The sequence below is a fragment of the Ochotona curzoniae genome, unplaced genomic scaffold, assembly GCF_017591425.1.
Source record: "Ochotona curzoniae isolate NIBS_2020 unplaced genomic scaffold, NIBS_Ocur_1.0 contig_1302, whole genome shotgun sequence".
Lineage (NCBI taxonomy): Eukaryota > Metazoa > Chordata > Mammalia > Lagomorpha > Ochotonidae > Ochotona > Ochotona curzoniae.
This window is the reverse complement of record NW_024465035.1, coordinates 5,784,257-5,803,530: the sequence shown is the minus strand read 5'-3', so window position 1 is coordinate 5,803,530 and position 19,274 is coordinate 5,784,257. Positions and strand designations below refer to the sequence as shown.

Sequence of the window (19,274 nt, the reverse complement as noted above, 5' to 3'; positions counted from 1 at the left end):
TATGTAAGTTGAGCAATATAAAATAATGCAGTGTTTTATATTGTTACAGTTTAAAAGATAAATCTTACACGATAATGTTTTTGTACTCTAACCACATGTTTATATTACATGCTATCTAGTGCATTAATTTGTGCTCAAGGTACTTAATCAGAATGTGACGAGATAAAGCACATTCAAACGATGAATAATGGTTGCCCCAAGTTTTCCTTCCCATCACGTTCCAGGCCATTTCACTATAGCTAGGCACACATGGATTAAGTGACTAGATTTTTGTGCAGCAGTGATACTACAGATGTTGACAAGAGCTAGGCAAGAAAGCAAGAGGGTTCTTTCATGCCAAGTGTAGATGTTCTTATCTGGTAGTCTACTGGTTAAGGGATGTTGCTTTATCTGGGTGTATATGATGCCTGAATTGAGCTGGCAAAGAATACTTGCAGCTTTCCCAGGCTGTCTTTATTCCTAAACACATGTGTTTCCCCTCTCTCTCTTAGTGTGTTTTCTGTTGCTCTAGATGCCGCTCTGACAGACTCAGCATTCTGCAGAATGGTTTACCAGCAGGAGAGAGGTTGAAGCTCTGCTAGAAAGAGACCAGCTACAGATAAAAAGGGGTGGGGTGGGAGAATAACACAGCTCTTAATGGCCCTGTGGAGCACTGGGCCCTTCAACAAGTCAGTGCTGAAAATGTAGGCGGCACGAGAACTTGTAACCGTTCAGACATATTGACCCACAGAGTGCAAAATGGATGAAGTTTTATTTTAACTCAGTGGACTCCTGAGGTATATACCACAATAGTGTCTCTTCTCATTGCTTTCAGTCCATTTTATATAATTTTCACACATACTGTATTCAAAGTGAAATAACATTCTGATGGCAGAGTGTTCTTTCTAGTAAGTGACCTCCAAATGTGGTGGCTTTTTATATTTCCAACAATTCGTAACAAATTCATAATCTAGAGGACCAATACCAAGAGGGTTTAATCAGAGTTGTGGGTTACAGATGTCCCAAATCCAGGTAATCACAAGGTTGATTCTTTCTAGGTGCTAACAGGGAGAAACTCTGCATGTGTGTGCTAGATTCTGATGACAAAAATCTAGATCATTTCGATTACAGTTGTATTACTTTTTGCTTCCTGTAATTTCTATTGCCATTAATCTCAGAAAACAGGGCATAGTGTCTCCACAATGCCACCCTCACTTTTGACTAACTGAGTTTGAGGAGGCTCCCGAAACTATCTCCAGGTCTAATAATGATCTAAAAGAACTCACAGAACTCAATAAAAACAGTTTGCTAGGGCCCGGCATGGTAGCTTAGTGGCTAAAGTCCTTGCATTGTACACACCAGGATCCCATATGGGCGCCAGTTCTAATCCTGGCAACCCCACTTCCCATCCAGCTCTCTGCCTGTGGCCTGGGAAAGCAGTCAAGGACAGCCCAAAGCTTTGGGACCCTGCACCCACATGGGAGACCTGGAAGAGGCTCTAGGCTTCTGGCTTCAGATCAGATCAGACCAGCTCCAGCTGTTGTGGCCACTTGGGGAGTGAACCAGCAGATGGACTATCTTCCTCTCTGTCTCTGCTTCTCTCTCTGTATATCTCACTTTGCAATAAAAATAAATAAATGTTAAGAAAAAAAAGGTTAATTGGATAGTAGAACGTTGCAAATTAAGATAACTAATGGGGCCTGGCGCAGTGGCGCAAGTGGTTAAGATCCTCACCTTGCACGCCCGGGATCCCATATGGGCGCCGGTTCTAGTCCCAGTGGCCCCGCTTCCCATCCAGCTCCCTGCCTGTGGCCCAGGAAAGCAGTCAAGGACGGCCCAAAGCCTTGGGACCCTGCACCGCATGGGAGACCAGGAAGAGGCTCCTGGCTTCGGATCAGCATAGCATCGGCCGTTGTGCTCACTTGGGGAGTGAATCATCGGACGGAAGATCTTCCTCTCTGTCTCTCCTCTCTGTATATCCGCCTTTCCAATAAAAATAAAATAAATCTTTAAAAAAAAAAAAAACGATAACTAATGAAGAGACACATGGGGTAGAGTCAAGGAGTATTCTGAAAACAAAGTTGCCATTGTCCCTTCCTGGTGAAACAATGCCTAACTGTCCCAGTATCAGTTGGTGACCGTGTGCATGAAGTGTTGCCAGGTAGGAATGCTTGCCTGAAGTTCATTGTCAGAATTCTTTTCACTTCTCCATTATATAGGCATGATTTGACTGAATGATTGCCTATCCAAGTCCACTTATACCTCATAACCAAAACTCTCACTTTAAATCATATTACTGACTAGCTTTAGTCTTTTGTCAATGCAGACTGAAAAAACTGCAAATAAGCATGTTATTGAGTATCTCAAAATGTACAGTTTGTAAATTCATTTTCTTATGATTCCTTAGAGTTAATTGTATGGTAAGTTCCTCTTACAAGCACTTATGGAATGGGAGTTCAGTCTAATAGTTAAGATGCTGTGCTGCACATGGAGTGCCTGCACATGGAGGCTGCACATGGAGGCTCCGTTCCCAGGGCCTGCTCCTCTCCAGTGCAGATGCTGGAAGACAGCAGCGAAGGCCCAAGTCTCTGGTTTGTGGGAGCCCATGTGGGAGACATGGATTGAGTTGCCAGCTCCTGGCTCCCACTCAGCCTCTGGTCATGTCCCAGCTGTTAAAAGTATTTAAGTAGTGGGTAGGAGCTCTCTGTCTCTTTCTCTGAGATTAATTAATTAATCTTTCAATGCGTTATTTTGATTTAAGTTTTCCTAAAGTGTCTCTCTTAAAATCATTCCGTTTTGTCATGGTAGACATTGAATATGTGAGTTATGTTCCTAGAGTGTATAAAACCCATTGTAACTTCAAAATTATTGTTAGCGTATCGTTGTAAAGAACTTCAGAATTGTAAGCCTCAGCTGTGTAATTATTCATCTGTTCTCACTTTCATAATTTGTTGTAACCAGAATTGCTGAGAATAGCTCACAGTGAAAATTACCGGGGTGCTTTAACCTTTACATTTCTTCCAACAGATGAATGAACCAAATGCCTATGGAAATACACCTCTTCATGTAGCCTGCTATAATGGACAGGATGTTGTAGTAAATGAACTCATAGACTGTGGTGCTAACGTAAATCAAAAGAATGAAAAAGGGTTTACTCCCTTGCACTTCGCTGCTGCTTCAACACATGGAGCACTGTGTCTAGAGCTTCTGGTGGGCAATGGTGCCGATGTCAATATGAAGGTAGGAGATGGAAATATCCACAGTATTTAGTAGTATCTGAAATAATATCTGTAGTTTACATCATTTAGCATTAACAAGGGCAGGCTGAAGAACATGAATTATAAAATGGTATGCTGAGGGAAACTTCCAGAGTATGTGCACTGTTCCCATTGATGTAAAGTTCTAGAACATAACAAAATTCTATTAAAACAGGGTTCTAAATGTGTAGGTGAATAAATATCAGAACAGTTGTAGCCTCAAGAGGGGAGAAGTCCGGAGATCAACTTGGAAACAGATATTAGCTGGTGAAATACAGTTATGGTAATCTTTTTGATAGGTTTTGGTATTATATAAATATTTGTCAGCTCATAAGCTGGTAAGTTTTAAGATTTGTATACTTCATTGTATGAATTTTCACCTAGATGGAAATTGTATACACACTGATATGTTTAGAAGTGATATGCAATGATGTTGGATTACTTTTTAAAAAAGCATCAAGGTTGGAGGTTTCAGCGAGGTGATATAGCAGGTTAATCCTCCACCAGGTTAATCCATATGGTGCCAACATCCCATATGGGCACCAGTTCTGTCACATCTGCTCCCGTTCCTATCCTTATGGCCAGGGAAGGCAACAGAGAATGGCCCAACTCCTTGGGACCCTGCACCCACATAGGAGATGCAGAAGAAGCGCCTGACTCCCAGCTTCCAGTCAGCTCAGCTCTAGCTGTTGTAAGCATTCGGGGAGTGAACCAGCAGATGAAAGACCTTCTCTGTCAAATCTGCCTTCCAAATAAAAATAAATAAATCTTTTTAAAAAATCAGATGATTTGATGGAGATTTAATAAAGGCCACATTAAAATGTTAGTGCTGGGAAGCAGCAGTGGGAAGCGTTACATGTGAGGGATAGTTACTGTTGGGGATTTTTTGGGGGTGGGTTGACAGTTATTTTCAAGAACCATTTAGATTTTAGAAATAAGTGAAAAATCTGAAGCCAGACAAATGTACCTCGGTGTAACTGTGGAAGCGCATGTAGCCAACGTAGCTATTTTATATTATTCATCAGTTCGAATTTTCCAAAATGCTTTTTTTGATTGTTGCTGTATTAATTTACTAGTTGATCCTTGAAGTGCTCACTAAGTGATAGCGTGTGGTATAAAGACAAGCCAAGGTGAGGCATTTAAGATCAGTGAAGACATTTAAGCTTACAGTGTCGCTTAGAGACACTTAATTACGCCAGATTGGCCTGTTTCTGTAGGTTCTAGTACGCCAGTGTCTTTCACCTTGGTAGAAAAAGTTCACTTTCTCATCTGACTTCAGTGAATCCTATAATGTTGCCGTTTCCCTACTTTGAGAGTTCAGCAGTATGTCTGTCTGTAACGAGGTCATTGCTTTAAATTGCCTCCTTCCAGCTAAAGGAAAAAATTATTCGTATCATATCCATAGAAGAAAGGGCGTTGGGATATTGAAAAAAATGTTTTTGAATTATTATGTCTAGGGTTAGAATGACTATTTTTAATACACTGAAATACACATTTAGAGTTTTTACTTCTCACTTAAATCACCTGCTATTTAATAGTTTAATTACTTAAAATGTATTAATGATAAATTTGTTGTATTTATTTTAATTTTTAAAATTCCAGCTTTTTGGATAATCCTGGTCTACAAAAACATGATATAAATTTGGTGTAGAGGAAAAAGTTTCTCCTTAAAGGCCTACCAATAGAAATTTTGAAATCATCTTGACAAATTTTGAAATCATCTAAAACAAAGTTCACAGCCTAATTTTTTGTATCTTTTCAGTTTTTTAGGCCAATTTATTATAAAACATTTGTAGGTAATATATTTGTGTTAAGCATCGTGGGAAAACATATATGATGATATACATTATATTTGTTTAAAAATTGCTATTTAAAAAGTTAACATTAAAAATGAATATACGCCATTTAGGGGACATTTTGAAAAGACACAACCAGAATCTTGTTAAAATGCATCTGTGCTTTTTGCTTTGATTCAGATGCCAAGTGGCACATTACAAAACACCAAGTAAACTGGTAGTCTGTATTTTGAAGGTACTAGTGTGCAGTAGGGATTTTTCACAAAGGTGATTATATTTATTCTGTAAACATATCTACAAAGTGTAGATAAAAATCGTGCCCATTTTCAGTTGAAGAATCGCAAGCGCAGAGCTCAGGCAGGGCGGTGAGCAGCAGGACTAACGTCCGTGCTTAGGCTGTTCTGATGCAAAGCCTGTGTACGTGGTATTTTTCCCTTCCCTCCTCACACCACTTCCAAGAGATTAGGAATTCTTTAATATTCCTTGCCACATCAGTAACGACTTGGCTCATGATATTCATATGACAGCATGAAATCAAATACCTAGCCACTATAATCTTGCTTAAGGAGATATGCGTTGCATAGTGTTAGTATAAATTCCGGACACTAGTCATATTTCATACACAGAAGATGTGCTGCTTGTTATTAGGGGACTAAACGCTACGAAACACTATTTTCTTTGTGTGTTTTGTTTAACCAGAAGGCTTTAGAGAAGAAACAGCCAGGCTGACTTATTTTAAGTAATTGAACAGTAATACTAATTCTAAATCAGTATGTACAGTATTCAAATGAATTATAATGCTGAAATTTTCATAGTCAGTTTTCACTAGTTGACTGGGAACAAGGAAGAGTTGGGGTTTCTTGGACTGGAAAGTGCTGAAACAGTATCAAATTGTATATCTGAGTTGGGAAATACCTCCTAGCTAATGATCTTTTTAAATCATGCAGTGTGCGTTTGCCTCAGTTTCCCCACACATAGAATGATACTGAGTTGTCCTGTACAGACCACAGGTAGCTTGGTAACATTGTGGGCATAAAGTATTCTGTATATTTGTACTTTTGATTTACTTTCTGAAATAATTAGTTCAGAATACTTGACTCTCATGGTTTAGTGAGTAAGTCACGGTAAGTAAAGAAACAGAATATTCAAACTAAAATGAGCTGTCTAATATTTATAGTGTGTATAGTAGAGAAATTTTAAAAGTATTTTGTTCCATTATTTCAGAGTAAAGATGGAAAAACCCCTCTGCACATGACTGCCCTCCACGGTAGATTCTCCAGGTCACAGACCATTATCCAGAGTGGTAAAAAGTATTTCTGTTTGTTTTTATTTCTTACCTGTAGTAAAAACATCCACAGTATAAGTGGTATTCAGTAACAGTCTGTATATGTTTAATATTTGATTTCACATCCATGAAAATCAAATATTAGAGTATAAAACATCCTCCATATGTTTCTTTCATAGTTTTCTATTCATTTTTGCTTTCTTTCCTTGAATCGTAAGTTTTGTTTCCCTAACAGCTTATATTGACTCTTTTTTCCAGTGCTGCCAATTAGAGAACTGGCTTTCTCATATTCATATTCTGTATTAATATATATACTCTTGTATTTTATTATTTTCCTCTTTTGAGTATTTTGCATGTTGTATAAGATTTTTAGGATTTTCTTCTGAACTTACATTCTTTTGTGTTTTAATTTATACTAGACAAACTAAATTTTAAATATAAAGAACTTTTAGGTATAGTGAACACTTAAAGCAGTGTTTCTCCATCCATGTTCCAAGGAATTGTTAATAGTCTTTAAAGTTCGCAGTGGCAGTGGCTTTGTATGAGGAAACAGGAATAAATTCATGACCAAGTGATTTTGAAGCATTGTGTGCATGTCTTATTAACACACAAAATGTGAATAATAAATCTCCAGGAAGTCTTGCCATAAGGACGTGTGTTTAATTTTGTTGTGGAGTTACGTTGGTTTCCAACTTTGTCAACCATACATTTTAATACATTTAAAATACTGTATTAAAATCCTTGACTTAGTTCCCAGAACTGTTTTTAGTGTAAAATTGGTGGCCTGATAAGTATAATTTGAGTGGAATCAGGTTGGAATTAGTGCTTGAACAGCACTGTATGTCACCTTCTGTGTAATAGCTTTGGCAGGATGGGATGTAGTTGAGTGACTGTCTGTCCTGTATCAGGCGCTGTGATCGACTGTGAGGATAAGAACGGAAACACCCCTTTGCACATAGCGGCACGCTACGGCCACGAGCTGCTCATCAACACTCTGATCACAAGTGGTGCTGACACGGCAAAGTAAGTGCACGTCAAGGTGATGCCCACGCCGCAGGGAGGCAAGGGGAAGTAGGCTGCAGTTTTTCTAGATGGCTGAAGTGGAAATGCAGATTTTGTCTTTAATATTGTACTAATTTTTAAACTAATTTTGTATCGGCTGTGTGGTAGATTAGAATGCTTAAATAGGATTTTATTTGTTAAGCCAGCATGGAGTATTTTTAGCCCATTTCTCTCACTCACTGTGTGAGTGGCTGAGAAATGCTCACAGTGTCCAATGTGCCTAGGATAGCCCCAAGAATAAAACCTGTAATAATGATAATGCAAAAGTTAAAATCCCTGTTTGTTATTGAACAGTAGCTAAGTGATAAGTAGTGCCCATCTTCTGTTTAAGATCCGGCAAAATTATTATCCAGTGTTATGGATTTTGATGCATTTAATTCTCTTTCAGTAACTTATTTAGTATGCATGTCTTTACATACATGTATCGTAATGAAGCTTCTGTCCTGTTCACTGTAGGCGTGGCATCCATGGAATGTTCCCCCTCCATTTGGCAGCCTTAAGTGGTTTTTCAGATTGCTGCAGGAAGCTTCTTTCTTCAGGTGAGCTGAACCTTTATAGGCCACTGTGTGGATTTGGATTTTTTCTTTTGTTTTATGCTTCCTTTTTTTTTTTTTTAAATCTCCCTAAAATTTTAAAACAACCTCTTTATGCTAATTTCACAGAATTACATAGACAAGATAATTTATTAACCTCTCAGAAAATGTTGTGTTGTTTCTGTAAATGATTCTATAAATTAGTTTTCTCTTAAGCTCTGGGAAATGTTTTGTATTTTTAGTGATCTCTGTATTGGAAAGTGGAGTGTGCAGTATTTCAAGAACAGGTCCTATTGATGGTGGTTATCTTGGATATATTTGGAAGCAAAATGTCTTTATTTCAGCGTCTTATTGGTCCTGGTTTTTATTTAAGAGCCATTTAACTATACCTTCTTGGTTTACAAAATGATTTAGTATCTGGTTGGTAGTTTAACGTAGTAAGATTAGTATCTTTATATAAATGTAAGAATTACTGAAGATAAAAATAAGACTTAATTTATTTTAAATGATTCTCTTTCTCATAGTGTTAACAAAGTTGAAAAATTTTTATATATTTATACTCATGTGTTTACTGGAAGAATTAGAACATTTCAGTGAAAATTCACTTATGGAGTGAGACAGATACATCTGAGTTTTTCTTAATGATATTTTTTAAGTGAGTTAATTCTTTTTTTTTCAAGTGTATATGTGTCCACAAGTATTCACATACTCATTTTCCATTACTTTTTAACAGTTCTATTGAAATACAATTCACGTAGTATACCAGTCATCCATCTGAAGTGTACAGTTCAGTATTTCTAATATATTCATGGAATTATTTAACCATTGTTCTGTTTTAAAACATCATCATTCCCTGTGAAAGAAGAACCTTTGTCAGTTAGCCAGCCCTAAACAGTTAATCCGCTTTTTGTCTAAATTTGCCTGTGCTGAACAGTTCATATAAATCAGGGGTGGGGAACCTATTTTCTTCCTAGGAGCATTTGGATGTTTTGTAACATCATTCACAGACCATACAAATTACCAACTTAAAAATTAGACTGCTATATAGCCTTATTGCATTTCAAGTTCCATTTTTTTTTTTTGCCTGGGAGGACCAGATCAAATTTTTCATAGGCATTATATATTCTCCACCCCTGGTATAAATGGAATTATCCAAAATAAAGTCTTTGTGACTGGCTTCTATCATTTAGCATATTTTCACAACAGTCATTCGTGTATCAGTGTCAGCACTTAATTTTATTGCCAAGTAGTATTTCATTCTTCTCCTTGGCCTTGTAAGCAAGCATTCTAGATTTGGCCAAAACCCTAGTCTATTAATGGTAATATTTCTGTAGCACTGTACATTATTAATATATTTTTTTCATCAATCATTTTGTATATCTAGAACTCATAGTGTTGTTTGGTATTGGGGGAAAAATGCAAATGTTAGCATAATATTTTAAAGTAATCATTTGTAATAGTCTCATAATAGAAGAGATATATTCATTTTTATAGGATTTGATATAGATACTCCAGATGATTTTGGCAGGACCTGTCTACATGCAGCTGCAGCTGGAGGGTATGTCAATCATATCTTTGTTTCGTAAAGAAGAAAAAACATCGATTCATGACAGTATTTGTTTCTGTTCACAAAATAGAAAACAAATGGCAACATGAATAGTTTCATTAAAGAAAATATAGAATAGCAAAAATTTCTATTGCCTTTTTTTTCCAAACTAAGTCATAGGTAATGAGTTGGAGAGAGAATAAAGCTACAAAGGGAAAATTGCTTTCCATAAGGAAACTACTGCCTGAATGAATGAAAGAATAATGAACTGATTTTCTGTATATGTATATCAGACATACACACATAGGAAGTTTCATAGTTGTATATAGTTAAGACGCATCTCGAATTGGAGCACCTGGATTCCTTTCCTGGCTCCAGCTACTCATTCCCACTTCCCACAGTGCAGACACAGGGAGGTGGCAGTGAGGACTCATAAATGGGTTACTGGCACCCAAATGGAAGAGCATATTTGGACTACTCTGTTACCACTGCTCCAGGTTTTTTAAAACATATTTTCAGGAAAATCGTGTTGATATATTTTTTTATTTCAATAGAAAGAAGAAACTTTGAGATAAAAAGATTTGTGACCAAGTTTTAGAAAGTACCACTACTCCTAGGGGAAACAAAATCTTGGTTTGACTAAACAACAAATTTCAACTAAAACTCTTTGTGGAAGGGATGCTACCAATGTAAAGCAATTTAGATTTGTAAAAATCCATTTCATTCGTGATTTATCAAAAGGATATCAAGGATATTTTCCAAGAATGTTACTGTTTATGACAGTCCTTAGAAGTCCCTTATGATAACCCTTAAAAATTCCCAGTGGTTTCAGAGGTTTATTGCTCTAAACGAAGAATACCACCAGACCAGTGTAAGTTGTAGAGATGGGTTTTGGTTGTCCGAGTGGCTTCCATGTTCTCCCAGCGTCATAGAAGACCCCTTTCCCAGTCATGACCTAAATTCCTATAACTTGCCTACAGAGAGGTGAGAGTCCTGCATGTCTGAGCTCAAGGCAGCTAAAGTTTCCATCATAGCATAGTAAGTTCATGTTACAGTAACGCCTGCATGTGTATTGTACTGTTTCTCACCTGAAGTGACAGCAGAGTAAACAATCCTAGTTTAGGAGAAAGTAAAGCTGATTAGAATAGAACATTGTCATGTTCTCAGATCTGCTTTTTAACCCAGTTTAAATTAATACTTGATTTAAGTGAATATTTAAACTCCAGTTTAAACCATTGTATATTCATTGTTCCCTAAATGTCTTCTAAATCTGTTTTACAACATAATCTTCCTTTTAAAAAAGACAACATGATTCATTCATTATCGTTATGTGCCAGTATGAAATGTGGTGTTTCAAAAAGCTCAGGAAAAATGCATTGTCTTTTTTTTTTTTTTGAAGACTTATTTATATGAAATTCAGAGTGATAGAGATCTGTCATTGACTGCAACAGCAGGGAGGGTCAGACTGAACCAGGAGCCGAGAACTGCATCTGTTGTACTTATTAAACTTGCCAATTTTGTTTTAAAAATCTTTGAAAACTAAGTTTTTCAAACTGTATTCTCCTTGAATAGGAATTTGGAGTGCCTAAACCTTCTGCTGAATACTGGTGCAGACTTCAACAAAAAGGACAAATTTGGGAGGTAGGATATTATACAGTTCCTCTGTTGAGCCTAATTTGATTTTAGAGAATAGATTGAGCTGGTCAGCATCTTTTCTCCTGTGTTCACCCGGCTAGTGTCAGGGACTTGAGTCATTCTCACCACTTTGTTCCTCTGTTTGGATCTTGGCCACAGCCCCAGGTTGCCAGCCACAGCCTTACCTCCTTCAGGTGTTCCGCTGTGCTATCTGATACCGCATCTTCGCTTCCTATATTTATAGCTATAGAAATATAAACCCAGTGGTACCTGTGTTCCTTCAAGAAACTCATAATACCCAGAAGGTAGTAGTACTGGAATTCCCTTCCTCCTGGGAATTCCTTTGTGAGAGTCTGCTATCCACCTCTAGTTACAAAGCTGGGACAGGGAGGAAGTAGATGATGAACATAAACATTTTCTTTTCTCCTCTTACATACAAATTTCACACTCAAATATGTGTGTGATATGGCAGTTTCTTTGCAGTCAGCCAGTGCTCACTGTCACCAATTTAGATGGGCTTCAGTTATACTAACATTTATGATTGTTGTAATTAAAATACTATTATTTATTAAGTTACTTAGGATAGAAATTGGTAAAACAGAGTGGATTATCACTGTATGGGAAAGTGCTGAAGGCAGTTTGACCTGCTTTGAAAAATAGGTGTGACAGTAAGTGTAGTTACATGTCAAGAGTTTGGGAATTGTACACATGCAAGCATATGACAGGGGAGGCCGTATATTAGAAGGAGTGTGTGGGCATGTAAATGTGTCAGAAGAGATGTAGAAAGACTTAAGTGTGGTAGGAAATCGGAAATGACCAGAACAAAAGAAGCGAATAACTTTGGGGAGCAGTTCACCCTCAAAAGTCTGCCGATGAAACTTATGGCCCACCAAGTCAAATTTTCAATATTTTCATAGATAATTTATTTTTATAGTTATACTTCAATCACATTCACATTAGTTAATTTATCGCATTTTTTACATTCTATATTTCAGATAGCAGAGAGGGCTTCTGAAGTGTATTCTGTATTTAGAAGCCTAAGATTCATTCAGGGCTCCGTGCATGCTTGTTTTAAAAAGTCATTCTGATATTTGTATTATCCAATGACACAAAATAGTGTTATATTATCTCACTGTATAAATATTTTATGAAACATTATACCATAACTAAATTTATTGTTTTTGCTGCTTAATATTTTTTTAATGAAGTCATGGAATCATAACGTAAGCCAACTTCAAGTCCTCAAGTCAGTAATGTTATTTCATCTGAGTGATCAGGAAGACATGAGTTACACTCACATTTAGAAATTAAAAGTTATTTTGATAGTGAAGTCTTCATAACTGTTATTGCTTGAAAAATTTGATGTTACTCTGGAGCTGTGTCATGCAGTTGGTATAAACAAGGATAATTATTTAATGCTTCTATTTTTTCCTCTTTGTTCCTCTTCTGACACATGATAGTGCCTTTTGTACTGTCATTTTTATTAGTATAGGGACGCTTTGTTAAAATCAAAGTAAGCTTCTGAGTATGTGAAATTGTAATCAGTTTAAATCCTGACAGCCATGAAATAGTTTGTGTTTCAGTCTTACTTCCTATTTTAAAAGTCTGTGCCATCTTACTGTGTCTTTCCAACTTTGTGTTCCGCCCTTCAAAGATGCAGGAATGACAGAATCGAGCCTGAGGCTCCTAGTGATGCAGTGCAGACACTGGGTGGGAGTGAGGGTCATCTGTGCTCTTGTTCACTAGTGCATGTCCTGGCTTTTGTCTTTTATTGCCTTGCGCATAAAAGGTCTCCACTGCACTACGCAGCTGCCAACTGCAATTACCAGTGCCTGTTTGCTCTTGTGGGGTCAGGGGCAAGTGTGAATGACCTGGATGAGAGAGGCTGCACGCCCCTGCACTATGCAGCGACATCAGACACAGATGGCAAGTAAGTACCATGCGGGGGGCACAGCATGGTTGTGCTAATGCAGGTTGGCTTCTGGTAGCATTGTCATTTTTATCTTTCTCTGGCTCTCCAGTTTTGGAAGCAAATTAGTTTTTAAATTATACGTAATTATTATTAAATAATATTCAGCTGAATTGTGATTTATATCTTACATAATTATTATTAAATGATTTAATCATTCATAAAGCATCATTGTTACTGTTCGTTCTATGAAACACGCTGTTTTTATGACTAATCTGGTGAAGAAAGATGAAGATACATTCTCGTCCTCCTGACAAAAGAACACCTTAATACCATGTCATGCTTTCCCGCCTTGGCTGTATGAGGAAGGGAGAGAGCAGAGAAGGGGCAGTGTCAGTAGAGGTTTAGGTAGAGATTGGAATGAAAGTATCCTTTGGAGGTAGTGCACAGGCTTGCTGGCAGTCCTTGTAAACTGAATTCCAAAAATGCAATTCAGTAACAGAGCTGGTGAATGTTTGCCCATCATGAATGAGACTAAAAGAATGAGTGGTGCTTCGTAATATTCATGTAGAAGAAATACTTAATGGAATATTTATATGATTTGAAATCATTTATTGCTATAAACTTGAAAGTGGTCACAAAATTTGTAAGAACATATTTTCCTACTTTAGAAAGTAAGCATGAACTTAAACCTACTTGTTCGCTTTCCTTAAATAAATCATTTCTTCTGTGCTCATGTATCAGTGGTCGTTATCTTAAAATAGTTTGTACCATTGATACAATATCCCTGAATTCAAGTGTCGGTAGGCATAGCTTCCTGTGTTCTGTTTGTTCATAGTAGGTAACATTGAGGCTTTCATGAATGAGAATTGTAAAATCCTAAGAGATATAAAGAGTTTTAGGCAATTTAGCAGTAAAGAAGGGATGATACTGAAAGATGGGCATGCTAATACAGCATGCGGATGTTCCAAAAGACCTACCCTGGGAACTTGAATTTTTAGCAAGGAATATTTGATTGTTTTCCATTAATATTTAGGTAGGTTTATCAGAATGCAAGACAAATTACTGTATATGGAATTTGAACATGAATGGACTTTATAGATTATTTAGTGCACCCCCACTTTATTAAGTGAATAAATAGAATTAGAGGCCATTTTACCATAAAACTAAAAGAAAATCTTCATTTCTACTCCAGTACCCTTTTCTGCCACCATAACAAAATTTTCTTGTAACAAATTGTGACCTCATATTTTAGTAGCGTAGAAATGGAACAAGTGTATCGTTGTATCAGTCTTTGCCTTTGAAATATATAAAATAAATCCTTTTTAAGAGGAGTGGAATCTCATAACAGCCAGCCTGTGCTCCCCTTCTGTGCGCCTGCGCGTCCGTGCGTCTGTGCGTCTGCACTGGTTGGCCCTGCCCCTTAACGTCATGGACTTCTCCCCTGGGATTCTTGGGAATGGGTTTAAACTTAACTTTTTTGATCTTCCTGATGAGAAATATTTGCTGTATGTTTTATGTAGATAAGCAGTAGTATTGCCAACAGTTACTGCTCACCACGTCTGTGAGTTTATTCAGTAATCGTGAGACTTCCAGGCTCCCACTTTGAATGAAGAAATGAATATTTTATTAATATTTCATTTGCATCTTTATGGTACTTCAGTCAGTGTTACAAAGTATAGATGTTTATAGAATAACTATATTTATGGCTGGTAAATTATTCAAATATAAGAAAATGTTTTTAACTTCAGTCTTGGTTTTGGTTGTTTTTAAAATTAAAAATTTAGAAATTTTCACTGTGTTATTACTATTACTGTGTGTAGGTGCCTGGAATATTTACTAAGAAATGATGCCAATCCAGGGATCCGGGACAAGCAAGGCTACAATGCGGTTCATTATTCAGCTGCTTATGGTCACCGTCTATGTCTTCAACTGGTAAGATTCCTGAATTCCTGTGGAAGAAAATAATATGAGTTTATAGTCTGTGTTATAACAGATATGTGAAAACATGTATCCAGAAACAAATTTTCTTTCATTTTTTGACAGCTGTAGAATCTGTATACCTCTTAAATCAGTGCTCGCCTGAGTCATAGACCTCCTGCCCGCTTCCATTTTAGATAGCAAGGGAGAAAAGGAAATGTCTAAAAAGGGCTGCTTGGAGCCTCGTCCCTTACACCGCCCCGTGTGTTTGTCTGTAGCATTTCTTCTCCCTTAAATGAATGTTTTCTATGAATTTCTAAATTATAACCATGTCTTATATGAGAAAGAAATGTTCCAGTAAGTGGAAGATTCCACCCATTAGTTCTGATGGGGCCGTTCATTTCATAATTTAAAAAAAAAAAAAAAAGACTTGTTTGTTTGCTTTGTTTTATTTCTGTGTGTTTTGTTTTGTTTTGTCTGTTGTTGCCGGTTCACTCAATGCCTGCAGCCGTGAGGGTGAGGTCAGGTCAGGTGCAGAGCTCAGCACTGCATTCGGCAGAGGCCAACTACCTGAGCCCTGAGCTGCTGCCTGCCAAGCAGGAAGCTGCACCTGAGGCAGATCAGACGTTACACGTGGTGACTTCAGTGTCACGAAGGTCACCTGTCCCAGAGCTGTACTGTTACGAGGAAGTCTTTGATTTCAAGCAGGATTTCAATGTAGAACATTCCACTTTCCCAGACCAAAAGGAAAGTGATCAGTTAAAAATGCTGAAGTATATAAGTGATGCTTCAGGTTTTATTTCCTTTATTTAGACTTATTATTATTAAATTCTGCTTCTCTTAAAAGAGAAAGTTAAAAGAAAATAGGTATGGGTCTGGCACAATAGCCTAGTGGCTAAGTCCTTGCCTTGCAACCACCAGGATCCCATATGGATGCCAGTTCGTGTCCCAGCTGCTCCACTTCACATCCAGCTCTCTGCTTGTAGCCTGGGAAGGCAGCAGAGGACGGCCCTTGGGACCTTGTGGGAGACCCTGAAGAGGCCCCTGGCTTCTGGCTTAAGATCAACTCAATTCTGGCCATTGTGGTCACTTGGGGAGTGAACCAGCAGATGGAATGGAAGAGCTTTCTTTGTGTCTCTCCTTCTCTCTGTAGATCTGCCTTTATAATAAAAATAAATATACCTTTAAAAAAAAGTGGGTGTGATTTTAAGACTTAGTGTTTTGGCGAAAAAAGCAATATAGGTTAAAAATTAACAAAGTCCTACATGAGTAAATATTTTCTTTCAACTTTTATTTCAGATTGCAAGTGAAACTCCGTTAGATGTTGTAAGTATTCGCTGATTCTTCCTACCGTTCAGAATACTGTATTTATTTCTTTGGTTTATATAGAACCGAAGATATTTTTACTTGGTCACGGGAACAAAGATAGTCGGAGATTGTGTATAAGGAAAGAGTGGAGGTGCTCACTCGGTGAGAGGTCCATGGCATCTCCTCCTAGCTTCTGGCTTCTTGAGCCATGCTGTGTTCCTTGACATGCTCCCTCAGTCCTGCTCGCTGGGCTTGCAGAGGTACCAGCTTGTACTTTGAAGTAGCTTTGAGGAGGGGGGAGAACATTATTCTATTCTATCTCAAAGCCTCATTTAATAACATTTAAAATGTTTCTTCTTTTTTCAGCTAATGGAAACCTCGGGGACAGATATGCTAAGTGATTTGGATAATAGAGCAACAATAAGCCCTTTACACTTGGCTGTGAGTACTGCTTTCGTAGTCAACTTGGTGATTGCTTTACTACAAATGTTTAACATAAACTAGTACCCTGAACTTTTGATCTGTGTAGTAGTTAAGCCATGATATTAAACCTTCAAGAGCCTTTTTAATTCAGAGAATTCTCTATAGTGTTTTGTTTCTTGCTTTTGTGTTTAAAATGGTAATCTTCAGAGTCTTCCCACCACCCCTTACTCCAAGCCCCTGGAGAAGCCTGTGATGGTGTTAAAACTGGCCACTTCAGTGAGTGGTTTCTGACTTGCTAAGCAAATAGTATACACACGAATTCTGTCATGTTTCTAGTTTTTTGCTTGCTTTGTGATCATGAGATGCTAACTAGTTACATTCGTTAGTCCTTGAGTTGTTTGTGGAGGATTTGATTACAAGGTCTTTAGTTTTCCTTCTGCCTGGACTTCTTTCCATTTTTGCTCAGCGTGAACTGTCAAGCGAAGCTTTAGAGGAGAGTGTAACAATCCTGTGAATTTAATACAGAAATGAATTAGCTCAGGAAACCCCATGTAGAGACCGATCTAGATGTTTTTGTACTGAAATAATTTGTTATTTATTTGTTACACTTAGCGGTAGGAAAATCCTTGGAGAATCAGGAGATGATTGTGAGACGTCTGGGTTCTGAGTTTAGCCTGTGTCCCTCTGAGTCCCGTGCTCCATTCAGTTGTACTGTTCTTCTTACACATGTTCTAACACTGATGCACACACACTGGGTTTTCTGCTCCTCCTTCCCCTTGCCTCCCCACTAGTGCTTGCTGCTATGCTGAAGCTTCCCACCCCTTCTCCTGTCCTGTGACTCTTTGGAAGCACTATGGTCTCACAGATCTGAATGATAAAGAAGTCTGAAAAAGAGCAAAGCCAGCATGGAGAAAACAGCCCTCTACTGTAGTAAGAAATGGAGTGAGCAGCTGACTACACTGCTCTTGCAGTGTCATTTCTTGAGCACTTACTGATTGTCATGCTGTTTTCCTCTTGCTCGATTCGGCAAAGAGTAGCATAGTAAAACTCCAAAGTTCTGCCATCTGTAGGACATTTGTGTGTCCCTGTCCACCATTTGTCCCCAATTTGTGAAATGCTGTCTTTCAGGATTTACAGTTAACAATGTGAGTAGTAAGGATTTGTTTTTTTGTGCCTTTTCTTGGTTTTTGGTGATTGTAACATACACCTTTAGTCCTTTGTTAAGTATGCAGTTCAGTAGTTTTAAGCACATTTACATGGTTCTGCAACTAGTTGGGATCTTTTTCATCCTGCAAAACTGTTATTGTACCCAGTAAATGACTCTTGACTTTCCCCTTCTCCTAGGCCCTGGACTCTTCTTCCAACTTGACTAATTTAAGGGTCTCCTTCAGATGGGGTCATGCCGCAGCATCTCGCTTGTGACTGTCTTAGTGTGATGTCCTGAATGTCCATCTGTGTTGTAACATGTGTCAGGATCTCCATTTTTAAGGCTAAATAACATTCCATTATATGTTTATATATACTCATAAACAGCACATTTAGTGTCTACTTTCATCTATTGATGGACAACACTTGGAGCTACTTCCCTATTTTGGGTGTTGTGAATAAATGTTATTATAGATGTAGTATGCCAGGTCATAGTAATTCAATGGGAAAATATACAGATGAAATGAAATCTGCATGAGAACTTGACCTGCAACCCTATATTTATAGCAACACAAGCCACGATAGTGCAGACATGGAAACAACCCAGATACCTGTCGAAAGAGACATTGATGAAGAAATCATGGTCTATCTACTCCATGAACTACTACTCAGCCATTAAAAAAGTGAAATTCTACCATTTGCAACAAGTGGTCCCAACTGGTATCATTATGCTCAGTAAAATAGGCAATCCCAAAAGCACCAATATTATGTATCTCAGATATAAGGCAACCTTCATGCACAATACAAGATAAATAAATATTTAGGTAAACATGTATATACATATATTCTCATAGATGAACTGTATAGTGGAGATTAGCATACTGAGAAGTGAAGTTACGTTGTAGTATGCACTTCTACTTCCAAATAAAAGGAGCACTCCCAATGGAATGCTAAATAAATATACTTTGACAATAAGATACTAGACTTTGTGACATTGTCTGCACCTGCAAGGCCGTGATACACTTAAATAGCAGAATGTTGAACTTGTGACTGTTGCTGAAGGGCACAGTGCTATTGTAATAATATGGAGGAAAACAGTGAGGGGCAAATCCCTGTACCTGTAAAAGCATATTATAGAAAATAGTTATAAGAAAAATAAATAAACATGAAATGCCAGTTGTTGTTTTTATACTGAAATGGAAATGATTCTGTGGTTTACTGAATTCAATGAAATGTTATAATACTGTCACTTTTACAATTCATATCCATCTCAAGGAGGTTTTCACAAGTTCCCAGAATGATCTAGATTGAGAAGACTTGGTATAATCAGTACACTGCAGGAAGTGTGTCTTCCTTCCTAATTTTACTCATACTAGGAGGAGGAGCCCTGTGACAAATCATCCTTGTTTTTGTTCTGTCTTAAGGAATATACCATGGGAGCCTGAAAGCTCCTTCTTGTAGAGCGTGATTTCATT

At 37.7% G+C, this 19,274-nt stretch overlaps 1 protein-coding gene across 2 annotated transcripts in view; it reads left to right on the top strand.

The window, feature by feature from the left end:
* ANKRD28 (ankyrin repeat domain 28) overlaps positions 1 to 19,274 on the top strand; it is a 73,217-nt gene that overhangs the window by 35,013 nt on the left and 18,930 nt on the right. For both annotated transcript variants that reach the window (XM_040963266.1, XM_040963257.1), the window contains exons 8-17: positions 3,007 to 3,219; positions 6,257 to 6,335; positions 7,226 to 7,340; positions 7,836 to 7,918; positions 9,407 to 9,470; positions 11,031 to 11,099; positions 12,883 to 13,023; positions 14,826 to 14,937; positions 16,222 to 16,248; positions 16,597 to 16,671. In XM_040963266.1, coding sequence (XP_040819200.1) covers positions 3,007 to 3,219; positions 6,257 to 6,335; positions 7,226 to 7,340; positions 7,836 to 7,918; positions 9,407 to 9,470; positions 11,031 to 11,099; positions 12,883 to 13,023; positions 14,826 to 14,937; positions 16,222 to 16,248; positions 16,597 to 16,671 — 978 coding nt within the window. The remainder of the gene's footprint in view (positions 1 to 3,006; positions 3,220 to 6,256; positions 6,336 to 7,225; positions 7,341 to 7,835; positions 7,919 to 9,406; positions 9,471 to 11,030; positions 11,100 to 12,882; positions 13,024 to 14,825; positions 14,938 to 16,221; positions 16,249 to 16,596; positions 16,672 to 19,274) is intronic.